This window comes from Zootermopsis nevadensis, unplaced genomic scaffold, assembly GCF_977971745.1.
Source record: "Zootermopsis nevadensis isolate Lab colony 2312 unplaced genomic scaffold, Znev_1.0 Znev_ptg000009l, whole genome shotgun sequence".
NCBI lineage: Eukaryota > Metazoa > Arthropoda > Insecta > Blattodea > Termopsidae > Zootermopsis > Zootermopsis nevadensis.
This window is the reverse complement of record NW_028259141.1, coordinates 2770733-2798409: the sequence shown is the minus strand read 5'-3', so window position 1 is coordinate 2798409 and position 27677 is coordinate 2770733. Positions and strand designations below refer to the sequence as shown.

Sequence of the window (27677 nt, the reverse complement as noted above, 5' to 3'; positions counted from 1 at the left end):
AGAGACATAATGATTTTACGGTTTCTGAACGTCGCCATATAAAGTATGAATATTACTAATACAATTTTCCATGAATAAGATTGTATTAATACATTCATAAAAGTGACCACTGTGAACAGGTGGGTGAAAACTGAACGCCATAAATAAAAAAATACTGTCGTAATAATTTAAACCATTTAACAAATTAATAAAATTGTATAAATAAAATAAATAAATGTACATATCACCAAAATCACAAGCAGTCCTGCATAACACTCCACATAAGTACGCATCTTGAACATTTATGTAAGTTACTAGACAGTTCACAATAACAAATTATTTGTTCACTCAACATCAGGATTGCAATAGATATGTCATAATTTGTGTGACCAAACTTCGTCATCGAATTCCCTTAAACATGCTCGGAGCAGCCTTAGAGTCTCTTATCTCTTTCTTCTTCTTGGCAGGATCAGGAGCAAAACATTTCCACAATCTTAAACTTTCATCTGCACCAGCAGACAACACTGTGCTTCCATCTGGAGAGAGCCAGTTGCAATACCAGTTAATTCGGCAACCTGAAATTAATTCAAGACTTGATTTAATTAACTTAATGCTCTAATTTTACTGATAAAATTGTGCAAGGACCAGTTCTCCAGCTTTGGGTTTGGCAATAAACTCTTGCAGTAGAAATACAAACTGACTCTGCCCGCAGAAGGTGGTACTGGTATTCGTATTGTGTTAGTGTTTTGTTTGGACGACAAGATACAGTCTGACATTTAGATGAAAAATATTTTATGGAAATACTTTATAAATTTGTACGGGGACCACAGAAGTTATTAACGTCTGTGGTCCCTGGACAAATTTAAAATATTCACCCAGTGCAATGATCAAAATAAAAGAGTTTCAGTCCAAATTTAAGGATCATAATTCTTATGTTAAATAGTAAAATCCTGAACTACTAGATTAATGGCAGCAGAGAAGTGATTTTTAAGAAGCAAAGACTGAAATACTAAAAGAGATAGGTAAAAAATTAAAAAATGAGAGAGAATCTAACAAAGAACAGAATGAGATGGTATGGGCAATGGTTTATTAAGAATGAATAATAGACAAATCCCAAAGAAGGCTTTCAACATGAAAGTGAAAGGAAAATGTTCACAATGGAGGCTGTGATAAAGATGGGAATGACAGGTTAAGAAACAAAACAGAGAGAGAAGGAAGGTCAAGAGGAAGAAGCATAGGAGGTGTGGTTTGAGACCAAATTGAGAGGCCAGGAAAACCACCCCATTTTCTTCTTTCATTCCCTCAAGCACGGCAGAGTAAAGGTGATGGGAACAATATCAAAATAAACATAAGTTACAAAGTTTGCCGTGGCAGTATTGGAAAAACATTTTCTGAGATTTCAGGTTCTCATGTTGGTGCCATGTACTGCGGCATAAATACATATACTGACTCATGATTTATGATGAAGCAAATAGAGAGTGGCGGAAGACTTTCGTTTACAAAATATTTGTTAATGGGTGCCTGACTGGGCATCAGAAACATCATGTTTGTGGTGCTAAACACTAAGTCAGACAGGAAGAAAATAATATACAAAAGTGGCTGGTAACACAAGCCTTTTCTACAAGAATTAAATCTCAGCCACAGGATGCTCAAAAATAAGTGTGAAATAAATCTATCTTCCAACTAAACAATTATATATGTATAATTTTAAAATACATGAAAATATCCTTAGTGAACTTTCGTAGACATCTCCCAATACAAACCTTTCAGAAATAACCAATTCATTTTCAATCGCTTCTCTATTAACATTTTATCTCACTAAAATTATGATCATTTACCTTTGTCATTGATGGATATTTCCAGATAATTAGTTGATTATTTGCATAACCATGACCTGAGATGAGTTCTCTGTATGTAGCTGACCACTGAAGACCACATAACTGTAAGAAATTTTTTACAGTGTAAATATTTCAGTGGATTCAAGGAGGTAACAAAATCCATTAATAACCCAGTCCAAGGAGACAAATGACTGACAGATTTAAAAATTCAAGACAATTATGAACTAAGAAGATGAAAAAATGTTTAACACACATATCGAGACTTTTCATTCATAAACCTTCCCTTAGTGGTAATAATGTCTAACAAACAGAAGACAGTAGTTGAATATGAAGGTAATGGCCATTTTATTACAAGCTTCAACAAGATAATCATACAGTAGTTAGGCAACAGTCCAAACATTTGAGATGTTTGTAAATTGACAAACACAAGTCACGTTACTTACTTGTTATAAAATCTTCTCAAAGGACCAGACATGTTAATGTGGAGTGAAAAATCAATGTTTCAGATACTAGATCCGTCTCCATTATCAGTGTCTCTGAAATGCTGGTTTTTGACACAACACTAACATGGCTGCCTAGATTTTTAAATAAAACAATAATTATCCACTTAATAACTATAGATGTGCTACTGTACCAACCAAATTTAACAGTGCATCAGCCTAAGCAGTTTGTATTTTCAATAGTCATGGCAGTCAAGGGGTCTTAAATACAGTAAATATCCAGGCCTTACCTGAGACTTAGTGTCGATGGTGTTGAAACAACAACCAGTATTGCAATTCCAAAAGCGAAAGCATCTGTCACCTGTTCCACCACCGCTTGCCAATCTGCTAGGCTGCCATGGGCACCATGCCAATGCCTTCACAGCTGCTTGATGTGCACTACAAACAAACACTGGAAATTATGACACAGCAGGAAAATAATCATCTCTATATTGGAATGGAATGTCACAATTTTTGCAGTGCAATTCTACTAAACTGATAACGTGTTTGTTATTCCCTTGTGAAAATCATTTGTGTGTCTAGAGCAATGATGGAGATGGTCCCTGAAACACTGGTGATTTTTAATCAACTGATGTGACTGACAGTCCAAGAATGTTCGACTAAAATATATTCAAGTTAGCAATACTAGAACAGTTTCAAGATACAATATATGTCTACAATCGCATTTTACTATTTTCATGGAATTTATATTATAGAGTACAACGTCCACTCATCTCACAAATACGAAACTACATCATCAAGTATCGACTTACCTGAGAGAGTATAAAGGCTGGCGTTGTGAGTAAGCTCGTCCTGCAACAACTGGCCAAATGTACAGCATATTGTCATTTCCACCACCAGCTAGGTATCTGCCATCTGGAGACCACTTTAGTCCACAAACCTGAAAACAGTGAAGTTATCAATAACACATCTAATATAAATGACGTTATGACCGTTGGAGGTTTCTCAAGAGACTGCATGCATATGAATATTTTAATCGAAACCCAGAGGTTAAAGAGGGATGGGAGGGGGAAAATGGACATTTGTCAACGTGACATAGCATTTTAGTAACACTTATCTGAAACATTCGTAGCGCCAGTGTTCCTTCCCAAAACTATAATCTTTTCCTGCCATGAATATATCACTACACTGTACAGAAACTTAGGTCCCTGCAGTTAACAGCATAAGTTATGGCATGACCTTTGGTGTGGTGGGGAGGGATAGCAGACCAGGGTACTGTTAAAACTGGCCTACATAATGTTTGTAGTTTGTCAGCAGAAGTGATTAAATGATGGGTAGTATACCTTCATTTAGTGTTGTGGGAATGAATCTGTCTGTGAACATGCCAATGGATTCTGCATAGTTAGCAAACTATTGTCTCCATCCTCTAGGAGTTCTCTATGCACGGTTCCTCACCTCTTGTGTATGAGAAGAAAACCCAGCCACACTGTGATCCCTAAGTCAAACATCATCGTGAATGATCTGACCACTAGCAGAACCACTGCTCAGAATGTAGGAATTCCACGACAGATAGCTGACACGTGCTGAGTGACCGCCCATGATACGTACTCGCTTCATGTTGCTGCAATCCCACAACTTTGAAAGCAAAACAATTCATTAATCATTTTGAATATTCTAAAATAACAAAACAATGAGAACCCAAAAATATTCATTCAAATGTCATGAAATGAGAGCAGAACTTTTTTTTTTTAAAATGGGAAAGCAGATAACGGAATGCATAAGGCACTAAACATTTGCAATTCCTGTACTACTATTACTACCACTATCATTATTATTTATTATTTTCAAACCACAAACCAGGCTCAAATCCCATCATCTTTGTGCTGTCGTCGTTTTCTAATTACTTCTGATCTCACACAGCCCACGAAGTGCAACTTATTGTTTACTACAGTAATACTGTTCACATAAATAGTTAAGAAAAAGAAAAGTACTTTCCAGAATAAATATCCATACAAACTACTAGCAAATGTTTTCTTCACACTGTGACTGTGTTCACTGAGGAGATGCTACATGACATTTCGTAATTGTCACTTTGAACCGTGCTCTGCTCTTCAACCACGTTATTTAAAATACATTTTGCCATCTGATAGTTCCTTCTACCAATAACACCACCATATTCATATGAATATAAGCTATGTGCATACCTAAGTCACACCTGAATTTCAATAAGATATAATTTGCAAGCTGCATCAAAACTTCTAAATTAATTTTCTCTCAGGTACCAGTGATTTCCTCTTTTTAGAAAAACAAAGGGTGTCAGTTTCTCCAAACACCTACTGTTATTCTAAGTTAGCCCATAGCCACCACTCATTTTGAATGTTTAACGTCAATATTGTCACGTTGGTAGTCATATCAAAGAATACAGGTGTTTCATCTACACTTCCCACTTAACTTGAAGGTAACATCTTTCAAGAGCAGGCAATTTACATGCCGCTAATTCTGTCAGTGGATAAGTATATATATATATATATATATAAAACAAACCTGAATAACTCCCATACTTGTTTCCACAGCAAGACAATCTCCTTCTTGCATCCAACTCACAGAACATACAAAATCACTCCTTTCCAGACTGAGCAACTTCTGAGTAGCACCAGTACCAGCATTCCACAGATACACACTGGTGTTAAGAGCAACTGCCAGAATGTTGTTTGGACTTCAATCAACCAGGTTCAGATCTGAAATAACAAGGACTAATACAACAAAATCTATGACTCAAATTTGAATAAATTTTTTAAAGAGGCACAGTGTATTATGCATAACCAAAAACTGTGCAGCTGTAAAAATACATTACCTTTTTCAGAAAAGCCTCAAACTTTAACGGGTTATCTCAGATTCAGATAGAACTAATTATGTCCACTGAAGGACATTCTCTGTAGGAACACACACATACAGAGAAAAATAAAAACAATGGAGATATATATGAGGTAAAAGACCTTTTACAACGTAACAGAACAATATGTACATATACTCTGACTGCAAAAACATGTAAGGTGAACCAGATTCAACACATTGCTTGAGTGGCGTCCATTGTGCATTAAGTCATTTACACAGGGTTTGTGCATACAATATATTGAAAACTGCATTGCATAAATGTTCATTATGTGGAGAAAATCACCAGATTATTGGCTAGGGTTCCTGGAAATAAACTGTACTGAAGTGCTGATTTGTTATGGTAATATTATAAATAAATATATCCACTAAAACCACCATAAGTGGCACCAAGGGTTTTCTTCAAATAAGTTGCATGAAATAATGAAACTCCTTCAATCTTCTGTAAATGCCCTTAATTGACACACAAAGAAAAGTCAATACAAACACCTGACTTCCAAAATATTCTCTCCAACCAGAAATAAAAGGCCTTGAATTATAACTTAATATCAATGGATTAGAATAAGCATCATAACTGCAGTGTATAATGTCACCTTTCAGGAAAACACTGCCGAAAGGCTGGAACACCTTCAACATTCGATACGACTTATTCCCAAAAACCAAAATCGCACATTTCATCTGTACCACTGCTATTACTCAGAATAAAATAATGTTCATTCTTAGATAAGGCGCTGGTCTCGCTTCCATCATATTTATGAACCAATTACAAGCATTAGGTGTCATGAAAGAGGCCTGTGTCCCACTCTACACCTAAATTTTAAGTTTTGATTGTTGGGCTTTTCGACCTTGTCCATTGACCCTTTCGGAAGCTTAATCGTTACAAACATCTGCTGATAAAACATTCAAATTTGATTTCTTACAAGATACATAAATACCAACTTACAATAGTCATCCACAATGTCAGGAGCATCAAGAATTATGTCTGGATATATCGAGTCAAAATCTTTCCTGAAGGTCGTGCCGTAGAATACGTGACATTCAGAGGATCCAGGAATCCCTGCAATTGAATATACATAAATGAGTTTATAGTATAATGCCATGAAAAAAGTGACAAACAGAACTCAACTTTAGAACTATTTATAAGCTTAACAAATTGATTACAAAAAATAGATAGCATAAATAATTTTTATTTCTGTCACACATGTTGACAGAATATCAAGACAAATTGATTTCATGGAAAAACTACATTTAATAAAATATTTAGAAACAGTTTTAAAATCAGATTATAACTTGTAGTTATAGCAGAATTTCTCGAGTGATTTACAAGATGCCCATTAATTTTCAGAACACATTGTTCAAATAACAGCTACTTTTAAAACACAGTAGTTGAACATTTATATTACAGGGTGAACCAAACTTTTTAGATAGAAGCCACATTTTACTTTTGGTTACGCTCTAAATGCAGCTCTAAAATATTTCAATTTAAAGACATTATTAGATTAACTTGTTTAATTTTAACTTGTAAGTGCTAAATTCCTGTTAATGAATGCAGAAATTCTCTGGCTAACAAAAAACTGATCTAAAAATAAACACTGATAAAACTAAATACACGAGCAATCTAGCCCAATAAAACAAGCAACAAATCACCTGAAAATGATCCAGAATTGAAGAATCTGTAAACAACACACACATATGAGATTCCTGACACAAATAAGAAAATGTTATGTGTTATTTGCAGTGTCCAACATGCTACTTTGGGTTTTACTGTATGTGCTGATCTTCCACATCATATCACTAATTCTCTTAGTTGGCAAGCAGTAAGAGTAACAATCGTTGTGGTGAGGCAATCACCTACGAATTACCTGTTGTACTACAGTGAAACAGAAAACTAGAAAACTTACATCAGGCCTTCCTGGTGCTTTGTTCTTGTATGACAGAAGCCTCATATTTCTAACATCTCCGCCAAACAGATACTCTGACATGAAGCGCTGATATCCTTTCTGTGAAGGGCTTATCAATTCATCATCTGGTTGTTGTTCCTGGGTCACCTGACAAGAAATCACATCAACTTCATATAAATTCAATTTAGTTAAAATTACATTATAAATATAAAATAACAGTTAACTCTCCACAGGCAAATTTTGATTTCCCCCCCCAAGCTTGAACCCAATTTTTCTTTGTTATTCTGACACACACTGACATGAATAATGAACGTAACTTTCGTAGGTAGTTACCCACTTCTCAAAGCAATGCATCATGGCACATTCCTCAAAATTGCTTGTACCACATACAAGACAACATTTTAAACAGTGCCTATATACTACAGAAATACAGTAGAACCCCTCTAGTTGGACACTTTTAATTGGAACCGGCGGACATCCTATAATTTTACATTGCCGCAATACCCTATATCTTGGACACCCCTTTATCCTGGAACTTGGTCACCCCTTTTGTTGTAAGTTGGACAGGTTCATGCACTTAGCTTCAATGCTTTTATGGGAAACGTTTACAGTTAGTATTTTGTTGTTTTGAATTTATGACTTATGAATGCCTTCTACCTGAGGATTACCTTATGGTTGAAGGTGTGAGACATTGAGCACATCATTGGAATGCAGTGAAAGTATATAGCTATTCTTTTGTTGAACCCTTTACTAGAGTTTTAACCCTTTGCCTCAGAATTTTTAAATACCCCACATATACCGCTGTTTTGCTGTGATGGCAGTAGTTTCTTTTAAATGTCCATTTAAATTTTGCTGTAAAATACTGTTTTTTCCATAACTTTTGAACTATATGAAATATAATTATGAATTTTTCACTGAAATCCTCTTAAAAGATGGTCTTGTAATCTTACCGTTTAAGATGAGCACTCTGTGTGTGACCAATTGGAGCAAGTGGATCAGAATTTGAGTTTTGTGTGGTAGTCCTTGAAACAGCCATACATACACAAACCTACCTCACACTCACTACACTAATAAGTCAACGTAAATTTCGTCTACTGTGACATCTTGCCACTTCCTAATCCTAGATTGAAATGTGAGAGGATGGGCTCTTTTAGGAATTTCCTGCTGAGCATATCTGTTGGTTTGATCAGCTATGTGCTTGAAAGGTTCTCCACTGAGGGGAGGCATTTATTTTTAGACTCCCAGGTAGTCCATGAAGGGGTATTCAACAGGGTTGCCGGATCTCCACACACAGAAAACTTTCCACAACAGAATAGTACAAACCTCATTGCGCTATCGTTATTAATTACAAAGTTATGAGCTGCAGAAATTAACCTTACAGCCGCCCGTACAGTGCACCGACATCCTCTGATAGGGTAATTTAAATGCCTAACGAATTTGTACGTTCATATGCAAGCAAAGGTTAACTATATCAGTACTGTGCTTGCAACTGAGTTAAACAGTGTTAACAGAAATTGGAATGGTATGCTTTCGCTCATAATCAACAAGGAATGGTTGAAACTTTATTCGGATTGTGACGAAAATTTGAAAGGGGATGGCAAATTGCAAGATAAAAGCAAAACAGCAGTGTCTTGTGATGGACTTTTTTACAAGAAATAAGTGACATCATATGCTGAGCTACTGCCGTAAGTACAATTAAAAAAAATACATTCTGAACATTTGTGCAACCATGAGAGTGGGTTTCAAAAGTTTATTATTATTGGCATTAAAAATTATTCTTAATTCAATCAAGCCTACAGTAGTTAGATTATGTAAGTAAATAGGTTACACTGTCCGTAAACGTAAAGTATTGGTGTCCTTCAATTTTAGCTTATCCATGCAAGCTTAATTTAGTGAAAACAAAATTTGTAAAAATCTAATTTACCCTTTTGATTTTTCTTATCAATAATTTCCTTTTTGGGAAGGGCTCCATAATACTTTACAATTACCACATTGTAATTACACCACAATTTGAAAGGATAATTTTCTCCTTTCCCTCTATCCTGGACACATTATCGTGGAACCGCAAGTGTCCAAGTTAGAGAGGTTTTACTGTACCAGGAAACATCACGTGTTTAGTGACTCAACACAGTTCTCAAACATTTCACATATCATGATGTAATCTCTCAAGGTCCAGAACCATTACAACCTGCATGTTTCACTAACACCAACATATTTATTACCTTATAATGTGCAAAGTTCAAAATTGGGTGCACTTCTAACAGGAATAAATCGATCACCACCGATCGGAGTCTTGGATCTTTTGCCTGATGATGGTGTTGTTGAATATGAACAAGCACCTGTTAAAATACAGAAAATGGTTAAAATACTATTTAACAATAATGTACACATAAACTACAGACTCCCAAATAAATAAAATATGAAAAGACATCAAGTATACATTTCACTGACACATTTAATATTTATTTTAATTTGTCGTCTATTATGAATCTTACAGGAATCGCCTTTTATCGGCCACACAAAAACCCACAGCCAATAAACTGGCTTGCCAATTTGTAAATAACACACACCAATCAACAGCATATTTGTCATACCACTATTAACCCTTTGGCCACTACGTGCAGGACATCCCTTGTTAGCACAGACCTTACCTCATAGTTTTGCCCAAGATATTCCATGATGGCAATGGACCCCCCTCTGACTTTATCACCAAAATATTGTGTCAGCCATCCACTTAGTCTCTCTAATACAAAATGTTATTTTCCATGAGCTTTACTTTTACCTGATAAGTCTCACAAAAGGATGTACACTTGTGCTGTCTGCAATAGCTCAGCTGGAAGTGTGCTTACCTATAGTACAGGTGACCAGGGTCAAATTCCCCACGAAATATCCTTCAAATCATCACGTCTATAAATGTTCTGGAAGTCATAAATTGTCATTTATTTTTATCCCTTTGTATTTATTTATTTTCTTTCTTCATTCACATTTGTGAACGAGAGTGCAGTTCACTCCTCAATGTGTTACGTCCATAATTCAATTATTACATAGTAACACTTTTTCAGAGTATCTGATTATCAATCTAACTGCTAGCTTTCATATTCTTCTGCAAAAGCAGTGTATTTAATTCTTGCATCTGTAAAATAAATTAAAGCATTTATCACAGAAATTTGTAAACTCTCTGTAACTATAATAAAATGAGGAAAGCTGAAAAACACAAAAACACAATTGTTCTTAAAAAAAAACAAATACATATGAGGAGATGCGTAAATTTCTGCAAATTCTTGATTCCTGCTGACAACAGACTAATAATGACAAGTACTTAGGTGAAGAAAATTATGTCTACCTGTTCAATGAAATAATACTGCTAAAATGTACACCACAATGAGTATGTTTATAAACAAGTTAAAAACTACATTGCAATGTTGCAGGATTGTCAGGTTCTCATTGCAGTTATTTATGAACTATCTAATAAGGAAGACTAAAAAAAGGAACACACTCATACAAAACCAATCACAAGCACCTGTTTCCATAATTACAAGGTCTGCATAGTATGCTGCCAAATCAATAGCATTATGTGAAGTTTGAAGTAACAATCTGAAAATGCAAACACAGCAAGCAGGCAAGCATTTGTTTGATGTTTGTGTTTCTGTTGCATTTAAAATAATCACCATCGACAACCAAGTCATCCTAGTGTAACATGCTTGATACTATCCTCACAGTGCATCATATAAAGCTTCTCTGTTATAAAATACTGGTGTATTTTCGACCTTTCACACTGAGAAACCAAGTGTACACCTCTCATTCTTGAATTTTAATGAAAGAACAGAGAAAGAAAATTTGCAAACACATAAGAAAATAAATTAAATTTGAGTCCCCAAAGCCACTGTAGACCTGATGATTGTAAAAGCCTGATGGAGAATCAAACCTGAGTTGCCTGCACCATAGCCAAACAACTGCTACAAACTGAGATATGGCAGGCAATGCAGGGATGCCTTCTGAAATAACAGTAAAGCAAGAGGAAAATAAAACTGTGTTTTTCAAATAAATTGTAAAGTATCAACAAATATGTTGGCCAAGAAGTCACAGGAGGGGCCAGAGCAATATTGAAAAACAGGAGCCAAAACTGGTGGGTATCAACTGACCAGATGTCCTTGTAAGAGTATGTTAACTTGACTAGAAGGTAGTGCATAAAGAGATTATTTTGATATCAATTAGAATCTTCTGAAAACCCCAATTTCACATTATACAAAACTAATGCCCTCCTCTCAGTAACACAGAGAATGAAGAAAAGATTACTATTGCCAAGGAAATAGCAGATTTGGACAGAGAAGTAAATAGGTTTCTGGTCCTAATGAAACATATTTGTTACAAGTTATGAACATATATATGTATATATATTTTACCAGTTGTTTCTTGTGTTGCAATGCATTTCCCTGTCACATTGAACTGATTTGGAGTCTTCGATAAGCTTGCATTAAATGAAGTAGAAGCTGTTTTCTTTGATACATTCAGGCTCGTCTTGCTAATTAAAAGAAAATAAGTGTCATTATCAAAGTTACATAAACTGAAATTACTTACCCTCTTAAGAATTACAAGAAAAAAATTATGAAAAATTAAATCAGCTTTGCACTATAGTCACAATTGTTGAAACAAAGGATTCATGCAATATGAAATAAAGCTTACAATATCTTCATTCTGCATTGAACTGAAAGAAGGAGCACACATTTTTTAAAAGTTCCATTTAAGCTATGAAACATACTCCAATTTAACATATTGAATCATCTCCACAGACCACAAGAATCATTGCTTTCAGCCCTGTCACAAATACAATTAAACAAAACTTCTATCAGCACTGCAAACAATGTTACTGTACACTCACACCATATTCTATGTTTAACTGAACACCACATAAAATTACCAGCCATCTCATAGGTTCCATTCTGAGATCAGATTCCATTTTTATTGCAATGAGGTTGATTTTTTTCATAAATGTTATAAATTGCTATAATAAGTTGACTGGGTAAAATTTCCATTAGCTTGTTCCTGTTAACTGTGTCAGCAGGAAAGCTTGCTTCAAAAATTCCTAAGATGTTTAAAAAACTTTAAATCAACATGATATATTGATCCTCACTTTTCACTTCACATTAAAGATTTACAATAATTTATTACTTTTGCTTGGCTTAATATAACCACAATTTCCTATGACAACTGTTGAGCAATTATTAAATTCAGGATGTCTTCATAAGAAACCGTTTAAATGTGAAATTTCTGAAACCTTCAACTACACAGATTCGTTTAAACTATCTTAAATACCACAAAGAGCAAACCCTAAATCGGAGACCTCAGGACACTCCTTCTGCCACAGCGGAATCAGACTTTTGCTTATTGCATCGTCCATTCTAACACAATTCTTTAATTCATTCGCGAAAACAAACTGCAATTCGGTAGAAGGATGTATAGATACAATTGAAAAATAATGAGAATACTTGACTACACTATATTTCGATCCGCAGATTTCAAATTACACACAATATGCTCAAAACATGTACCTCACACAGACCGAATTTCAAATCTGATGTTTTATGTTTTTCCCGGTCTACAATGTGCCCAACATATAAGATGTAAACGGCGTTACCAGTGCAGGTATCTTACGTGTTTGGAGGGTATGACCAGAGATCACATAATACCGTAATACATGTGTATTACAGCCTTTGCCTATTTGCTTGTTGCAGGTTATACAGCGTTCAGCGCAAAAATAATTTATACAGCGCTTAAAAAAGGAGTAAAGCTCTTCCTCTAGTGCCATGTAGGCGCTTTAGCAAAATATAAATCACTTAATACTTTTTTGCTACCTATGAACCTACGGAAAATCGATACTGTGGGCACTGGGCCAGTGTACAGCTGAAACAATAAAATTATCCCAGATGACCACTGCAAATACAAGTTAAATTCAGCGGGACGCAGTAGCTAATAAACATACCTACACATTATGAAATATTGTTATACAATGATTATTTTACTAAAATGCAAGAATTTGGTTGTTTTATTACTCTGACAACAGAAGCAACATGAAGATAAAATTTCACTAATGTTTACAAGAGTATGTATTTGATGTATGAGAAATATCTAAAAATATGCACAATACCCCATACTAAACAGGCAAGTCGTAATTAAACAATATATATCACCCTATAACATCATTACCAAGATTTTGGTGCTATATTCACATTTGCAGATGTATGTACGTAAATGGGTAATTTGTCACATTCTGATTGAACTTATTACATCTTAAATAGTATCTTTGAATTCCTTCTGTTTCTAACATCTAAACTAACTAAAACTAGTATTGTTAGACACAATACTTCAAAATCAGCTTCACTGCTGCATCAACTGAAGATGTTATGAAAAAATAAAAATAATAACCAGTACTAGGGAAGGATTCAAGTCAGATACCTGTCATATATGAAGCAGATGCCATGTGATACAAAGATTAGTACTTAACAGTGAAGGAAAAATTGTAAAATATCACAGCAAAACAATGGTTGATATCTACTGCTTATAGATGAGAACTTGAATTCCATTTTTATTGGGTTTGAATTTTTAATGCCACCAATATGTATCTAGGTATAGCAGATTTAATTAATTTATAAAATTACAAAGAGTGGGTAGTGTATTCCAGACTCCATTTTGGAGTACACATATTGTCAAAATACATTCCTTGCAACTTTCAATATTTCACCAGCCTTGATGGTCATCATTATTGCAGATACAAAACTATTACATACTGACAGAGACAATGACTACAGATCCAATAGAGCTCCCAGGGAAATACTCAGCACACACTCTAGCACAACAGAGAAACGAGGGAAGATCCTATGGGGGGATATCTTGCTAAGTTAGGCCAGGTGACCCTCAGACACAGCGATGATAACTACACCTTAGTTAAAACAGACACTGTAAACATCCTAGTCATGTATTTCAAACTCCATACAGACATAGAAACAATAATAGCAACAATAATGAGCGCAACATCACTAATACATCCTGAAGATCCAGTAATAATAGCAGGAGATTTCAACTGCCGAATAGATAAGGCCACGCAAAGGAGGAAACTGCTAGTCGAAGCTCTCGAAGAAGAAGGCTTTAGGCTAATAAGCAATGCAGAGCAAAAAACATATCTTGCACCCAATTGAAGCAGCATGATAGACATCATATTCTGCAGAGGAAACAACATGCATGTAAGACAAGAAACAGTGGATTACTTGTCTAGCCTAGCACCACTCAGAGAACACGTCCCAGTCATCGCCACCTTCGACATGCAGACTAATGCAATGTCAGTCCATCAGAAAAGAGCCACAAAAGTATCGAAAAAGCTTGATTTGCAAATCCTAAAAGATGCAAGAGAGGAAATGGAGTCAACTAGCCATACAGAGCAGTGTTACAAAAGCAACTCAACAGATACAACAGCTACTCCAATCCGCAATAATCCCTGTCAAGAAAAGACAAGTAATGCCATGGTTCGATGCGCACTGTTACAGAAAAAGATGGATTACTCTACAAGCCTTACACCAAACAAAACTGTCAGGACTCTCCCAAGACTTAGCAACATACTCGATGGCAAGGAACCAGTACAAAATCCTTCTTAAGGATAAAAAGAACACTTATATGGAAAATGAAGAACTGAAACTAGCAGCAGCAACCGTCACTGACCCTTTTGTCGCGCTGACAGAAAGGAAAGTACCAATACCGCCCACCATCCAGATGGAGACTTGGTAAACACACTTTACAGACATTCTGAACCCGACTGGAGAAAATCGAGCCTATCCTACACTGCCACCATCAATAACAAGGACATACAGACCAATCTCCACAAAAGAGATTACTGAAACAGTAGCAGGTCTCAAAAGAAATAAGGCAGCTGGTCCAGATAGCATCTTCAATGAGCACATCATAGTCTCCTGCCCTCTACTCATAGAAACTTGGGAAGGCCTCTTCAACCAGTGCCTGAAACTTGGTGAGCTGCCAGATCCCTGGAGTGTGTCAAATATCAAAATGCTATACAAAGGCAAGGGTGCCACTGACGACTCCAACTCGTACAGGGGGATAGCCCTAGAAAATAGCTCATTCAAAATGCTGACAACCATACTAACGAAAAGAATCAAGAAAATAGCTGATCCACATATCCCTCAACAGCAGTTGAGTTTAGAAGAGGCTGCTCCTGCCTACGAGCAATAGAAAACCTGCTAAACGATATCAAGGAGGCTCTTCCAACCCCAAGTACTACACAATTTTCATTGACTAAACAAAATCCTTCGACAGTGTGAATAGGCAGATACTCGCTGGAAAAGATAGGACTGGATAAAAGCACATCCATCCTAATCCACAACATCCTGACCCACAACCTGATCAGAATCGACGACACCGTAACGACATCAAAAGAAATCGTATAAACCAAAGGGGTATTACAAGGGGATCCACTAAGCCCACTCTTATTCAATATTGCCACGGCCGACATCACGAAAGTATGTCTACCCGCAACGTCGCTATATACCTGTGCTGACGATATGGACCTAGGCTCGACGAATAAAAGTGATTTGCAGGAAACATTCAACCGACTAATAACCTGGGCGGAACAAAGCAGGTTACAAATCAACCAAGGAAAGACAGTACAGATGGTATTCAGGAGGGGCGGAAGGAAGACTGTGGAAGACACAGTCTACTTCAAACAGGAACTATTAAAAGTTACTAATGCATTTAAGTACCTTGGAGTAACACTGCAGACCACAACGAAGTCCTACGGATCCACATTAAGGAGAGAGCCATCGTAGCTACCAAAGGGATGCTCAAAATAGAAAATCTAAAACAATTTAGCCTTGAAACCGCTGTAAGACTATTCAAAGCTAAAATTGTCCTACTGCTAACCTATGGAATCGAAGTCGCATGGCCCAACCTAAGTCTGAAAGACGTAAAATCACTGGAAAACGTCAAGGCACGATTCGTGAAAATTACTCTTGGAATTTCAAAATACGCGCCATCAAGACTGGCTTACAAGGTAGCGAAGGAAACGTTCCAGATGGAAGACCTGTGTTACAGACTACTACTGCCATCTACGGAAAACTCGTCGCGACTGTTTGAAGAGAGGAAGTGGAAATGGGAGAATATATGGCTGGATTTCTACACCACAAGCGCGATGACCAACAATAACAATATCGTTCCAAGTACAAATTGCAGATCACATCGACATGCAAGGAACTTACCAGTTCAGAGGAATGTTTAGACCAGACGAGATTACAGACTTGAGATCCAGTGTCTACACACTGCTTTGGTTGTCCTGTGAGTGTGTTCCAGAAACGAATACATCTATCAGCCGCGCCTCCACCACTAGCCAAGAGTCCATGATGTTGTGGGGACCACTCAATACGTGTAGAACAAAATTTATTTGAGTATATTGCTACATTGTGTGCACATGATCACTATGGTAAAAGATACTGCATAAAATATTAACATAAACAATGAGAACAGAGAAGGCAAAGATGAGAAATGTGAAGAAATTTACTTTGCAAATTGTAAATGCTGCACGGAACAGTGAAATCAGTGACATCCAAAGAATATGAGCACCATGTTGGAGAAACCATGAACTTGTATCAGCTCTTCTCAATTTTCCGTTCCAGCACTCAATTATGAATCATGTGAAGCAGCAAATACTATACACAGTACAGGGAAACGAAATGCATTTTCATAATTTTTTTTTTTGGGGGGGGGGGGGGGGAGTTGTGTGTGTGTGTGTGTGTGTGTGTGTGGAGATGATCTGGAGTATTTCAATTAATGCTCAAGGCATGGTATGATGGCATTCCACAAAATTTGCTCCTATTGTTTCCAATCAACCCATTCCACGATCAATATCTTTTTGGAAACATGAACCAAAGCATAACATTCTTTTCATTTCACATTTGGAATATATCCACAAAAATGGTGTCATAAATAAATGTGATTTACAGGCAATGATTGGAACCGATTCTTCCAGCACTTATGGTTTTAAGTGCATGATTTTTCCTGCATCAAAGACTGCACAAACACGTGACAATATAATAACAATATTTACTCACTTCATAGAATCTTATTTTAATCCATCACAAATGCAGATGATAAACACAATGATTCCTACCTTTCACTGCTGCCAAACGCTGAGTGTAAGTCTGCACAGGTGAGTCCAAATGGAGATTCCAAATATTGAGGCGATTGTCATTGCCACCAGATGCCAGGCTCTGCTTGTCTGGAGAACACTTCAAGCCGCAAACAATGGATATTTATAGTAGTTGAAATTGATGATAATAATTTTAAAACATATTTTTCAGCTCTAACTATAATAACAATATTTGATGTGAGGTTCTGACCGTGGTGAAGATGTTGATGCTGTTCTTCTGGGTCGTGATGCGATGCGGAGTTGAACTGTCTTTATCTTCAGAGCTGAAGATGGAGACTGTATGTATGTGTCTCCAAAACTCTGGTATCTATGTCAGTCCACATGGTTTAACAATCCAGAAAAACATTACATCTGTTTTGCAGTAATAACACTTAAATGATTTCCTACTTACCTCTTGTCGATGGCCAAGCAACCTTCTCTCTGGCACAAGACTAGGAGTTCTCACATCACATTGTAAGATAAGTCCATCCCGACTTCCTGACGACACAACATCACCATTCCAAGCAAGCGATCCAACTCTGTCTGGATGGGTCAGCAGCTCATTAACTTGGGAATTTATAGCAACATCCCAGACCTGCACGTAGCCATGATGTGTGCCAATTGCTACCAAATTTCCCTACAAATACAATACACCAGGTCATAAATGTGTCCAATAATAAGAGTCAGTCCTAAATTATGTCAGAGGTGATTTGATGTGTTATCTGTTCGGTAACATTTCCTGGTCAGAATATGCAAATTCTTACCTATTATCTACAGCCGCTGAAGAATATGGCAATAATATTTCATTTATATAAAATGATGACATCCGAATACACACAAATACATTTTTCTTTGCAAGTCTTCATGGATGGAGTAGGCTATATAAATAACGCCCTCATAACTAGCCCCATCTCATACCCACCTTGAATGTGTGTACTGCAATGTTTCCAAAAATTATTGTTAATACTAAACAACTGACATGGCTCTCACCCACAAGCCAAAGTTATACAGACAAATGCATGTATCCTGAAATAAATATGGCTACCTCAGGACAAAAATCTCTATAAGACAAACCACTAAAATTTTGGGCTTGGTCTCCCTCACTTGGCAGGCGGAGGACACAATTATTCTCCACCTTCCTCCAGGAAGTTTGCAACAAGAAATCCAAATTCTTCAGAATTCTTCTAATGCACACAACAGTGAACTTCAGAAATAACAAGGTGTTTCCTTTGTCATGGACACAAAACATAAAATGAAAAGCAGAAAGCACCCACAGAAATGGGGCTAGCAGTTGACACTGATTTGAGATGGGTACACGGAAGATGAGTAGAAGCAGAATTGCAGCAACAACAAGATGCCAAAATGGGGACCTTGGCAACTTTCAGAATTCAGAACACAAGTCCACAGACTTACAGGGCATGAGACAAGCCTGAGGAAAGTTACATTATGACAGGCAATGAAAAGTCAAGTCCGACAGATAATAGCCCTTCCTGATCTGGTGTCGCTCTATCAGAAAGGGACCTTCTTTTGCTATAACTTCAAACGCAAATTCTACAAGTCATATGTCAGCTACAGTTGAACACATCCTTCAATAACATGGTATAAAAAAGCACAGTAGTAGAGTGTTAAACGGGAAGAGGCTATGCAAAGCTCAAGAAATATTGGCCACCTAATATCAGGACCTGCTCTCCAATAAACAAATGTGTTAATTGTAAACCAACAATTACGTCAAATAGTATTCTAGTGGCGGGTGACCATAGGCTGCATCAACATTACGCACTACATGATAATTTTCCTATACAATTAATAATGTATTTATGCACAACACATACTTTAAGATTAACAACAAACACAGCCATAACCAAATACAAGATTTCTAGCTTCTGGGTTGTTGCGCTGTATAGTATGGTCAATGTTTACCAACGTTTCTGAGGACGTGCTGCCTCCATTAACAGGGCAAATGAATACTACAAAGCGCAACAACCCAGAAAACGGAAATCTTCATACTCACCGCTGTGAAAACCTCAAATCTTACAACCAAATTCAAATTTAATAGAAATATTTTTCAACGACCTCAGTAAAAATAGTCTGGTCAATACTCATGTGTTCATTCCATGCAACTGAAGTTAAAGAGGTGTCATCTCCAGATAAATCACACAGCCTTCCAGCCTGATTTGTGCTTGCACAAAAAAGATATACGCAAGTTCCTAATCCCACGCTTAACACATTCTCTGAAGACCAGTCAATAAGATTGAGATAGAAGTCATCTTGGAGATCAGAGGCATCCAACATCTTCAAAAGAAAATACAAAAACAATCAATAAATCAGTACAAATAACAAAGTACAGCACATGAAACTCTCAATGCTTAATATAAAGAAGAAGAACATTATAACTATTTCATAATAAACACTCTGTCACTGTCTCATGGCTTGTGTTGGCAGAACAGCTGATCACAAAGTCACAACAGCCATGTCAGCCAAATCAGATTTCATCAGAGACCAGGGGAGAATCAGACACTGAGACGGTATGTGGAGTGGCACAGACACTTCATTTGTGGATTTTTCAAGATTAAAACTAATACAAAATATGACTAACCTTGTAGGGTATTGGTGATATTTTCCTCCTTGACCTTCTCGGTGCACTAAGTGGTGACAAGGAAAAGATATTTGATTCTGGAATGGACGCTCTTCTCTCATCACATTGGTCTCTAAGATCTTGAATGTTGGCGCCAAGAAGTTCGTTTTTCAGCAGACATGTGTATGCCAATCTCCCACTCCCGCCGTCACCATTTTCACGAGCCTCTTTAGTAGTAAATCCATTCTGGCCAGACTCCTATATTTAAAAACAGACATAAATTTCATTGACATTTCTACAACTTGCTTACATAAAGAGAAATTCATAAAGCTTATAGACAATGAGGAGTTGACAACTTCATGCAAAAGACCTGATGGGAAGTGAGCTATACAAGTACATCACAAATAGCAGTTTTAAATGACGGTATGAAACACTCACTCCATGTCCAAACAGAAAAAAAGTAAATTAATTACAGGGACATACAGCACTGCTTATGTCCTCAAGTTGATAATCTGATAACATTTTTGTACAGTGCAATGGTAGTCAATTAAGAAGAAAACAATTTTTGTGGATAAAGGTTCATTTACATATCTGATAAAGTACTGTCATGAACATAAATTGATCTCATCCTCAGCACAGCATACTCACTTCATCTATCCACTACTTTTAAAATGTCACAACAATCATAACTCAATGAAAACACTTACTGTGTTCATCTCAAACTTCATCCGCCATCTGTTGCCATAGCGTGGCCGAATAAACCGACTGCCTGTCTGAAAGTAAGGAAAAGATGCCAGTAAAATCTCACAATTCCTTTAACCACATTTTCTCAACTAACTGAGAGAACAATATACAATATGAAGATAACTGTCTTCTGGGGCACTGTGCCAAGTAGCATCGCGGAAGTCCACAGACGTTTCAGAGGTGCTTGCTGCCTTCATCATCAGAGCAAAGAAGGCCGAATGTGCGTCTGAAATGTTGTCAAACTTCAAACAGACTATATGGTGCAACCTCCAGAGGACACTAATTTCCTTACCTGCTGCCATGAGAACCTCAAATGTCACCAGTATGTAAATATGTAACACACTTTTAAATCAGAGAAAATTTTTTATACTCAACTGCACACTTCATGTATTAGAAAGCAGAATGCAAGTAAAATCTAGAAGCGTCCTCAGTTCATACACCAGAGACACACACGACTACAGTCAAAATGCCTTCATCACCACTAAGCAGTGCAATAAAGAACAAAGATATCAGAATGACAAAGCAAATTTACACTTGGGTTGTGAATGAACCCATTCAGTGCTGCTGCAGACTTCAAAGTTGACATGCAGAAATTGTTTGTGATGGTCATACGAAGATGGAAGGATACCATCAGGCAGGATCCATGGGACACAGGAGATGAAGACGATTGGATTTTCATAGCCAACGGCAGGGACGGGGGAGACTTGGGTTGATATGGTGATGAATAGTGTTCCCTAAGCCATCAAGTAAGTAAGTTAGTTAGTTAGATGGTTGCTTCATCAGCATATATGCAAAAAAAAAAGTGCAGCCTCACCTATGAATAAGTAACGAGAAATCACACAAATCACGGATATAATATAAAACGGGAAACTCAAAGCACTTTTCTGTGCATCTATAATTGTAAAATGCTAACTCCTCCAATTTTATACTTTCCTCTCCCTTAAACAACCACACGTGTACATGCACATGCCACTCTGCCATGCTTACGAAGTCCAACATTTCATCTTACCCAAGAATCCTAATGACCACCAACCAACATCATGTGGGACTGAATGTCATCATGGCAGAAAGTAACAGAAGTGCACGAAATTAATATTGTCTAAAAGTGCCATCTTCAAACGGTCACCTGCAATAATAAACATATGGAGGGGAAGTCTTCACACACACAGAAATATTCATTATTTATTTCCAGTTTACTTGAAGACACTTTCGATAGCTCTAACTATGCAGCATCAAATGCTACAATGGTTTCTAAAGTGGGAGGGACATGGAAGGAAGTGGTCACAGTTTACTTCAAATACTATCCCCACATTCGCCCAGAGGGACTGAACACAACCATGAAAAACTTCAAGATTTGAACTCACAACTTCCCAAACACAGTGGTAACCACTTAACAGCGACATTAAGTAAAGAAATGTTACATTCAGCGACAGGTTATAATTTAATAACACTTGAGCAGGTGGAAACCAACAGTCACACTAATTTTCAGCAGGTATATATTACAATCACTGAAGTTTTATTTTTCTCCTTAATGTAAAGAAAATGAATCAGGTGTCTTTATTTGGCCCAGCTCACTCCTCACACCTCTGACATTCCGTGTGAAACAGATCGTGCCCATCAGAGGGTTTCGCTGGATAAATAACAAATTACACTGATCCTATCATGGTAAGCTCACGGCCTGAAGATACACTTCTCAAGTGGGCAGATTTCTGGGTTACATATTCTGATTGCTCTGAATTCTGCCTGCCTAAGGAACAAAGTGCAAGTCTCTCCACAAGGATCAACCATAATATTCAACTTGAAAGTAAATGATGAGCTCCACGTAAACAACGCAAGTGGTCACATTTGCAACCATTCTTCCTTTAGGTAGGACTTGAGGTACCCATGACAGCGGATGTTAAGACGTCTGTTTTCTGGGTTGTGAAACTGTGTGGTCCGATGGAAGTTTACCAGCATTTCAGATGTACTTGCTGTCTTCATCATCAGTGTGACTTATAGCCATCATGATTGGAGGAAGCTAGTAACTCTGAAATGTCAGTAAACTTCAACCAGACTACATGGCACGTGAACTCAGAAATGAGCCATCTCCTTACATCCTTTGGGCAAAAGACTTGGTTTGGCTCTAGAGGTGTTTTGACACGTTGATAACACAAAACTGAAAAATATGTCCACTGGGATTTGTTCCCAGCCATCCAATTCAATTATTCATCATGCTACCATAGTCATCAATAAGTTTACAAAATCAGAAATTAACTCCACTTACCATTCTAGTAGACCTAAAGTTGGCAGGAATAACCTATAAAAGAAGGATTTATAATTAGTAAAGCAATTTAACATCAACCACCTTCTTAACTAACAAATACACACAAATTAGTTCAGGCTCAAAGGGACAAATTATCCTATAAACGTGGGAAAGGAGAATAACAATGAATAAAAGTTACAACTACTGAAATAATAGAAATATTTGGAAGTTAAAACCAGTACTATTATTATTATTATTATTATATAATGTAGGAAAAATTAAATTTCTGCTGTTGTGAAAGGTTTTGTCACAAGACACAGCTCACCCCTTTCTGTATGGTGTTCTACTTGGTACTAAGGAGTATTGAAACACAGGTATCAGAATATAACAAATTTCACTAAAGTAAAGAAGAAACTACAGTACCATTAAAATTAAACCCAACTTTAAAGAGTTCCTTTACAGCAAATCTGAATTAAAAGATGGAACATTAAGAGAACCAAGAGAATGACACACAAATAGTCAATGTAGGAAAGCATTTAAACACAAACCTACTTACATAATTACATCAATTAGTCTAAAGTTTTCCACAAATTAATTTATATATCCAGTGTGTCTACGAACCTTGAATATTTCAGTTTTCAGTAAAAGAAGATGAAAGGCACTCCGTATCAACCTACAAAAATTCAAATGCAGAACACAGACAGCTGTTAAAGACAAAAGAGTATCACCAAGCCCCATATCGATTAGGAACATTGCCACCTACACCTGCCATCTATGCATATATCTAAATTACACAAGAATGCATGGGTGCCAATAGTTGAAACTGCATTTTGCCAATGTTAAAGCTAAAAGTAATGAACTGTAGGTGTATTTTGTTTACATAATTCAGCAAAGGAACCATTTCTTACCTGGCTATATTGTTTTACTCCACACATTAGTAAAAGCGTTGAGAGTGGACCCCGGTTTTTTCGGTTTTGCAGATGAACAATTAGAAAAAACAATTAATTTCAAAAACAAATATAACAAAAGTAATTTGAACATAACAATCAAATATAACAAAACAATCAGATTCTTCACCAGATGGTGGCGAAGAGGTCTAGGACTGATTGCTTCTCCTGAAACAAGATATGAATATCACATCAAACATTTTTATAAATGTCTACAAATGTAACCTTAAAAAGTGTTAACATTACAAGAAATCCCCCCTCCCCTCAAATGGATGACTTAAACATCTTACCTTCTTTGAATGAGCTTTGCCGAATACTTTCCAGAACTGAAGAGTCTCATCACCAGTGCCAGTTACGATCACTTCTCCATCAGGTGACATGGCCAGGTAGGGCACACTATACGGATGGCCAGGGAGTTCTGCCTCCTGTCCAAGCTGGGATACTTCCACACTCTTATTATGTTCTTTGGGTAGCCAAGGGAGCTAAACCTACAACAAACAATCAAACTTCCATTAGAATTGGAATTAAAAGCAATAATCTGAAATAACCTCCATGATAATTTGTCAGCCATTCTCAATTAACAGCCAATGACAGCACAACAGGTGTTGACATCATCACTTAATGCACATTGGCATCACTGTAGATTGTAATCCAGCTACCTCACAACTTGTACCATGCATGTCATGTTGGTATTACAGATTGCAGAGTACAATTATGGAGTAAAATCAAAACAGCATAATTACCATGCCAAAGTCATAAAAATCTATTCAGTCATTCTAGAGTTGTAAGTGTATGGTAGGACAAAGAAAACTAATCAGGTGCTCTGTACGGACTCAAACATTCCTAGAAAACTTGTACTGGTACACCCAATTTGCCAAAGGTATAGCAGAAAAAGGAAAATTCAGTTCTACATCATTTAAATGTTTCTGGTTTACAATGTCTCCAGGGATGATCTCTCCAGGCCTCTGCCAACTCTGGGTAAGTCTACAATCTCCTGTTCAGGTGGGGGCAACCACAGGGCAGATTCCATTACCCCAACCAAAAGGGTGATTATTAAGAGGGGCCCTACAGTTTAATGTGTGCTCTGAACCACAGTTGGGGGCCTGGTATACTTAATTTTCCCCAGGTTCAGAGGAATGTTTAGACCAGGCAAGATTACAGACTTGAGATCCAGTGTTTACACACTGCATTGGTAGTCCTGTGAGCGTGTTCCAGAAACGAATATGCTGATCTGCTACGCCTCCACCACTAGCCAAGAGTCCACGATGGTGCGGGGACCAGGCAATAGGTGCAAAAAAATGTATTTCTGTATATTAAGAATTGTGTCCAAATGATCAGTTTGATACATCCTGCTGCATAGAATATTAAAATAAACAAAGAGAATGGCTGAGGCAAAGATGAGAAATGTGAAGAAATTTACTTTGAAAATTATAAATGCTGCGCAGAACAGTGAAATCAATGACATCCAAAGAATATGAGCACCATATTGGAGAAACCATGAACTTGTATCAGTTATATATGATAAACACAATGATTCTTATCTTCCACTGCGAAAATATCAAAATATTTGATCTCGGACTTCGGCCGCTTCCCTCTCCTGACCGCTTCGCTGTAACCTAGGACAGCGCCACACAAACAGCCAGTTTGATATTTTCGCTTCACCCACGCAACTCGGACCGCTCGCATTCAGTCGCTCATGTAGGACACTGGGTAAGTCTGCACAGGTGAGAGCGAATGCCGATTCCAAACATTCAGGTGACCTTCATTGCCACCGGAGGCCAGGCTCTGCTTGTCTGGAGACCACTTCAAGCCGCAACCCTTTAAACAAAAGATATTTATAGTAATTGAAATGGGTGGCAATAATTTTTGAAACATATTTTTCAGCTCTCAACATTAATAGCAATATTTGATGTGATGTTCTCACAGTGGTGATGTTGATGCTGTTCTTCTGGGTCATGATATGATATGGAGATGAATTGTCTTTAACTTCAGAGCTGAAGATTGAGACTGTATGTATTTCGAACGCTCTGGTATCTATGTGAGTCCACATGGTGTCATAATCCAAAAACACAATGACACTATTCTGCAATAATAAGAAAATTAATAACATTTAAATGATTTTCTACTAACCACGTGTTGATGGCCAACCAACCTTCTCTCTGTCACAAGACTAGGAGTACTCACATCACATTGTAAGATAATTACATCACCACTTTCTGACGACAGAACATCACCGTTCCAACCAAGTACTCCAATTCCGTCAAAATGGCCTTGCAGCTCATTAACTTTTGAACTTATAGCAACGTCCCAGACTTGCACGTAGCCATGATGTGTGCCAACAGCTATCCCTACAAATGCAAAACACCAGGTCATTATTGTGTCCACTAATTAAAGCAAGTCCTAAATTATATCAGAGGTGATGATGCGTTATCTGTTCGGTAACATTTCCTGGTCAGAATATGCATATCCTTATCTACTATCTACAGCAGTTGCAGAATATGGCCATAATTTTTCATTTATACATAATCATGACACCATGGTATATCAAAATACAGACAAATACATTTTGGCTCATAGGTCTTCATGGCTGGAACAGCCTACATAAACAAGGCCTTCGCAACTGGAACCCATCCTATAACCAACTTGACTGTGCATAAGTGCATTGTTTACAAAAATTATGGTAAACATTAAACAACTGACATGTCAATGCATAGTGATAATTCTATACAATTAATAATGCATTTATGCATAACAAATACTTTAAAGAATAACAACAAACACAGAAATAACCAAATTCATATTTAACAGAAATAATTTTCAACGATCTGAGTAAAAACAGTCTGGCCAATACTTACGCGCTCATTCCATGCAACTGATATCAGAGTTGCCATTTCCAGGCACATACTTTATTACAGCATCCACAGCAAAGATAGACGCAACTTCCCAATCCCACACTTAACACATTCTCTTAAGACCAATCAATAAGAATGAGGTAGAAGTCATCTTGAAGCTCAGGGGCATCCAACACCTTCAAGAAAAAGACATAAACTTCAATAAATATGGACAAATATTAAAGTACAAAACATGAAACTCACAATGATTAATATAAAGAAGAAGAAAATTAACTATTTCATAATAAACACTCTATCATTCTCTCATGGCTTGTGTTGGTAGAACAGCTGATCATGGAGTGACAACAGCCACGTCAGCCAATTCAGATTTCATCAGAGACGGGGGAGAATCAGACACTGAGACGGAATGTGGAGTGAGCACAGATACTTCATTTGTGGATATTTCAAGATTAAAACTAATACAAAATATGACTAACCTTGAAGGGTATTCTTGATATTTTCCTCCTTGACTTTCTCGGTGCACTAAGCAACTTCTGGCTTTGTGCACTAAGTGGTGACAAGGAAAATATATTTGATCCCAGAATGAACGCTCTTCTTTCACCACATTGGCCTCCAAGATTGTCAATGTTGGCGCCAAGAAGTTCATTTTTCAGCAAACAAGCGTAAGCCAATCTGTCAAGACCTCCGTCACCATTTCTATGAGCCTCTTTTTTTCTTTTTTTAGTTAATCCATTCGGGCCAGACGCATACATTTAAAAACAGACACAAATTTCAGTGACATTTCTACAACTGGCTTACATAAAGAGAAATTCATAAAGCTTATAGACAACTTCATGCAAAAGACCTGATGGGAAGTACATCACAAATAGTAGTTTTAAATGATGGCATGATACACTCACTCCAGGTCCAAAGAGAAGAAAAAGTAAATTAATTACCGGGACATACAGCACTGCTGATGTCCTCAATTTCATAATCTGTTATTGTTTTTGTACAGTGCAATTGTAGTCAATTAAGATGAAACCAATTTTTGTGGATAAAGGTTCATTTACATATCTGATAAAGTACTGTCATAAACATAAATTGA

At 37.0% G+C, this 27677-nt stretch overlaps 4 protein-coding genes across 4 annotated transcripts; all 4 read right to left on the bottom strand.

Moving 5' to 3' along the window:
- Window positions 1-160: 160 nt before the first annotated feature.
- On the bottom strand, window positions 161-12593 carry LOC110834168 (cell division cycle protein 20 homolog). Its single transcript, XM_087345481.1, is given in 14 exon segments — window positions 161-527; window positions 530-554; window positions 1818-1919; window positions 2548-2695; window positions 3070-3197; window positions 3713-3892; window positions 4802-4995; window positions 6093-6137; window positions 6140-6206; window positions 7051-7197; window positions 9273-9284; window positions 9286-9389; window positions 11454-11572; window positions 12378-12593. Coding segments are annotated over 14 exon segments (1491 nt in total). The 5' UTR covers window positions 12449-12593; the 3' UTR covers window positions 161-378.
- A 4818-nt stretch (window positions 12594-17411) lies between these two features.
- On the bottom strand, window positions 17412-23842 carry LOC147874332 (fizzy-related protein homolog). The gene is made up of 7 exons (XM_087345530.1): window positions 23703-23842; window positions 22816-22848; window positions 20516-20581; window positions 19830-20066; window positions 19307-19525; window positions 17646-17870; window positions 17412-17561 (listed from the first exon to the last, which is right to left on the bottom strand). The coding sequence occupies exons 1-7, from the start codon at window positions 23727-23729 to the stop codon at window positions 17412-17414; spliced, it is 957 nt and encodes a 318-aa protein (XP_087201656.1). The 5' UTR covers window positions 23730-23842.
- A 25-nt stretch (window positions 23843-23867) lies between these two features.
- On the bottom strand, window positions 23868-26114 carry LOC147874331 (fizzy-related protein homolog). Its single transcript, XM_087345975.1, has 4 exons — window positions 25926-26114; window positions 25666-25824; window positions 24032-24223; window positions 23868-23909 (listed from the first exon to the last, which is right to left on the bottom strand). The coding sequence occupies exons 1-4, from the start codon at window positions 26112-26114 to the stop codon at window positions 23868-23870; spliced, it is 582 nt and encodes a 193-aa protein (XP_087202101.1).
- LOC147874330 (fizzy-related protein homolog) lies at window positions 25162-27651 on the bottom strand. Its single transcript, XM_087345578.1, has 4 exons — window positions 27070-27651; window positions 26597-26769; window positions 25872-26089; window positions 25162-25559 (listed from the first exon to the last, which is right to left on the bottom strand). Exons 1-2 carry the CDS (start codon window positions 27343-27345, stop codon window positions 26710-26712), a joined length of 336 nt encoding a protein of 111 aa, XP_087201704.1. The 5' UTR covers window positions 27346-27651; the 3' UTR covers window positions 25162-25559; window positions 25872-26089; window positions 26597-26709.
- Between the last annotated feature and the right edge of the window lie 26 nt (window positions 27652-27677).

Coding starts and splice junctions, on each gene's coding strand:
- LOC147874332 (XM_087345530.1), bottom strand. CDS start 23,729: ATGTGTGGAGTAAAACAATATAGCCAG. Junction 17,871..19,306: donor ACCAGACTATTTTTACTGAG/GTCGTTGAAAAA, acceptor TTGTATTTGTAG/GGAAATTTGGTAGCAATTGG. Junction 17,562..17,645: donor TGCTTGGCCATCGACAAGAG/GTAAGTAGGAAA, acceptor GGACTGACATAG/ATACCAGAGTTTTGGAGACA.
- LOC147874331 (XM_087345975.1), bottom strand. CDS start 26,114: ATGACCTGGTGTTTTGCATTTGTAGGGATAGCTGTTGGCACACATCAT. Junction 25,825..25,925: donor TAATTATCTTACAATGTGAT/GTGAGTACTCCT, acceptor TTATTATTGCAG/AATAGTGTCATTGTGTTTTT. Junction 24,224..25,665: donor ACAGCATCAACATCACCACT/GTGAGAACATCA, acceptor TTGTAGGTTTAG/CTCCCTTGGCTACCCAAAGA.
- LOC147874330 (XM_087345578.1), bottom strand. CDS start 27,345: ATGTATGCGTCTGGCCCGAATGGATTAACTAAAAAAAGAAAAAAAGAG. Junction 26,770..27,069: donor TATCAAGAATACCCTTCAAG/GTTAGTCATATT, acceptor TTTTTCTTGAAG/GTGTTGGATGCCCCTGAGCT.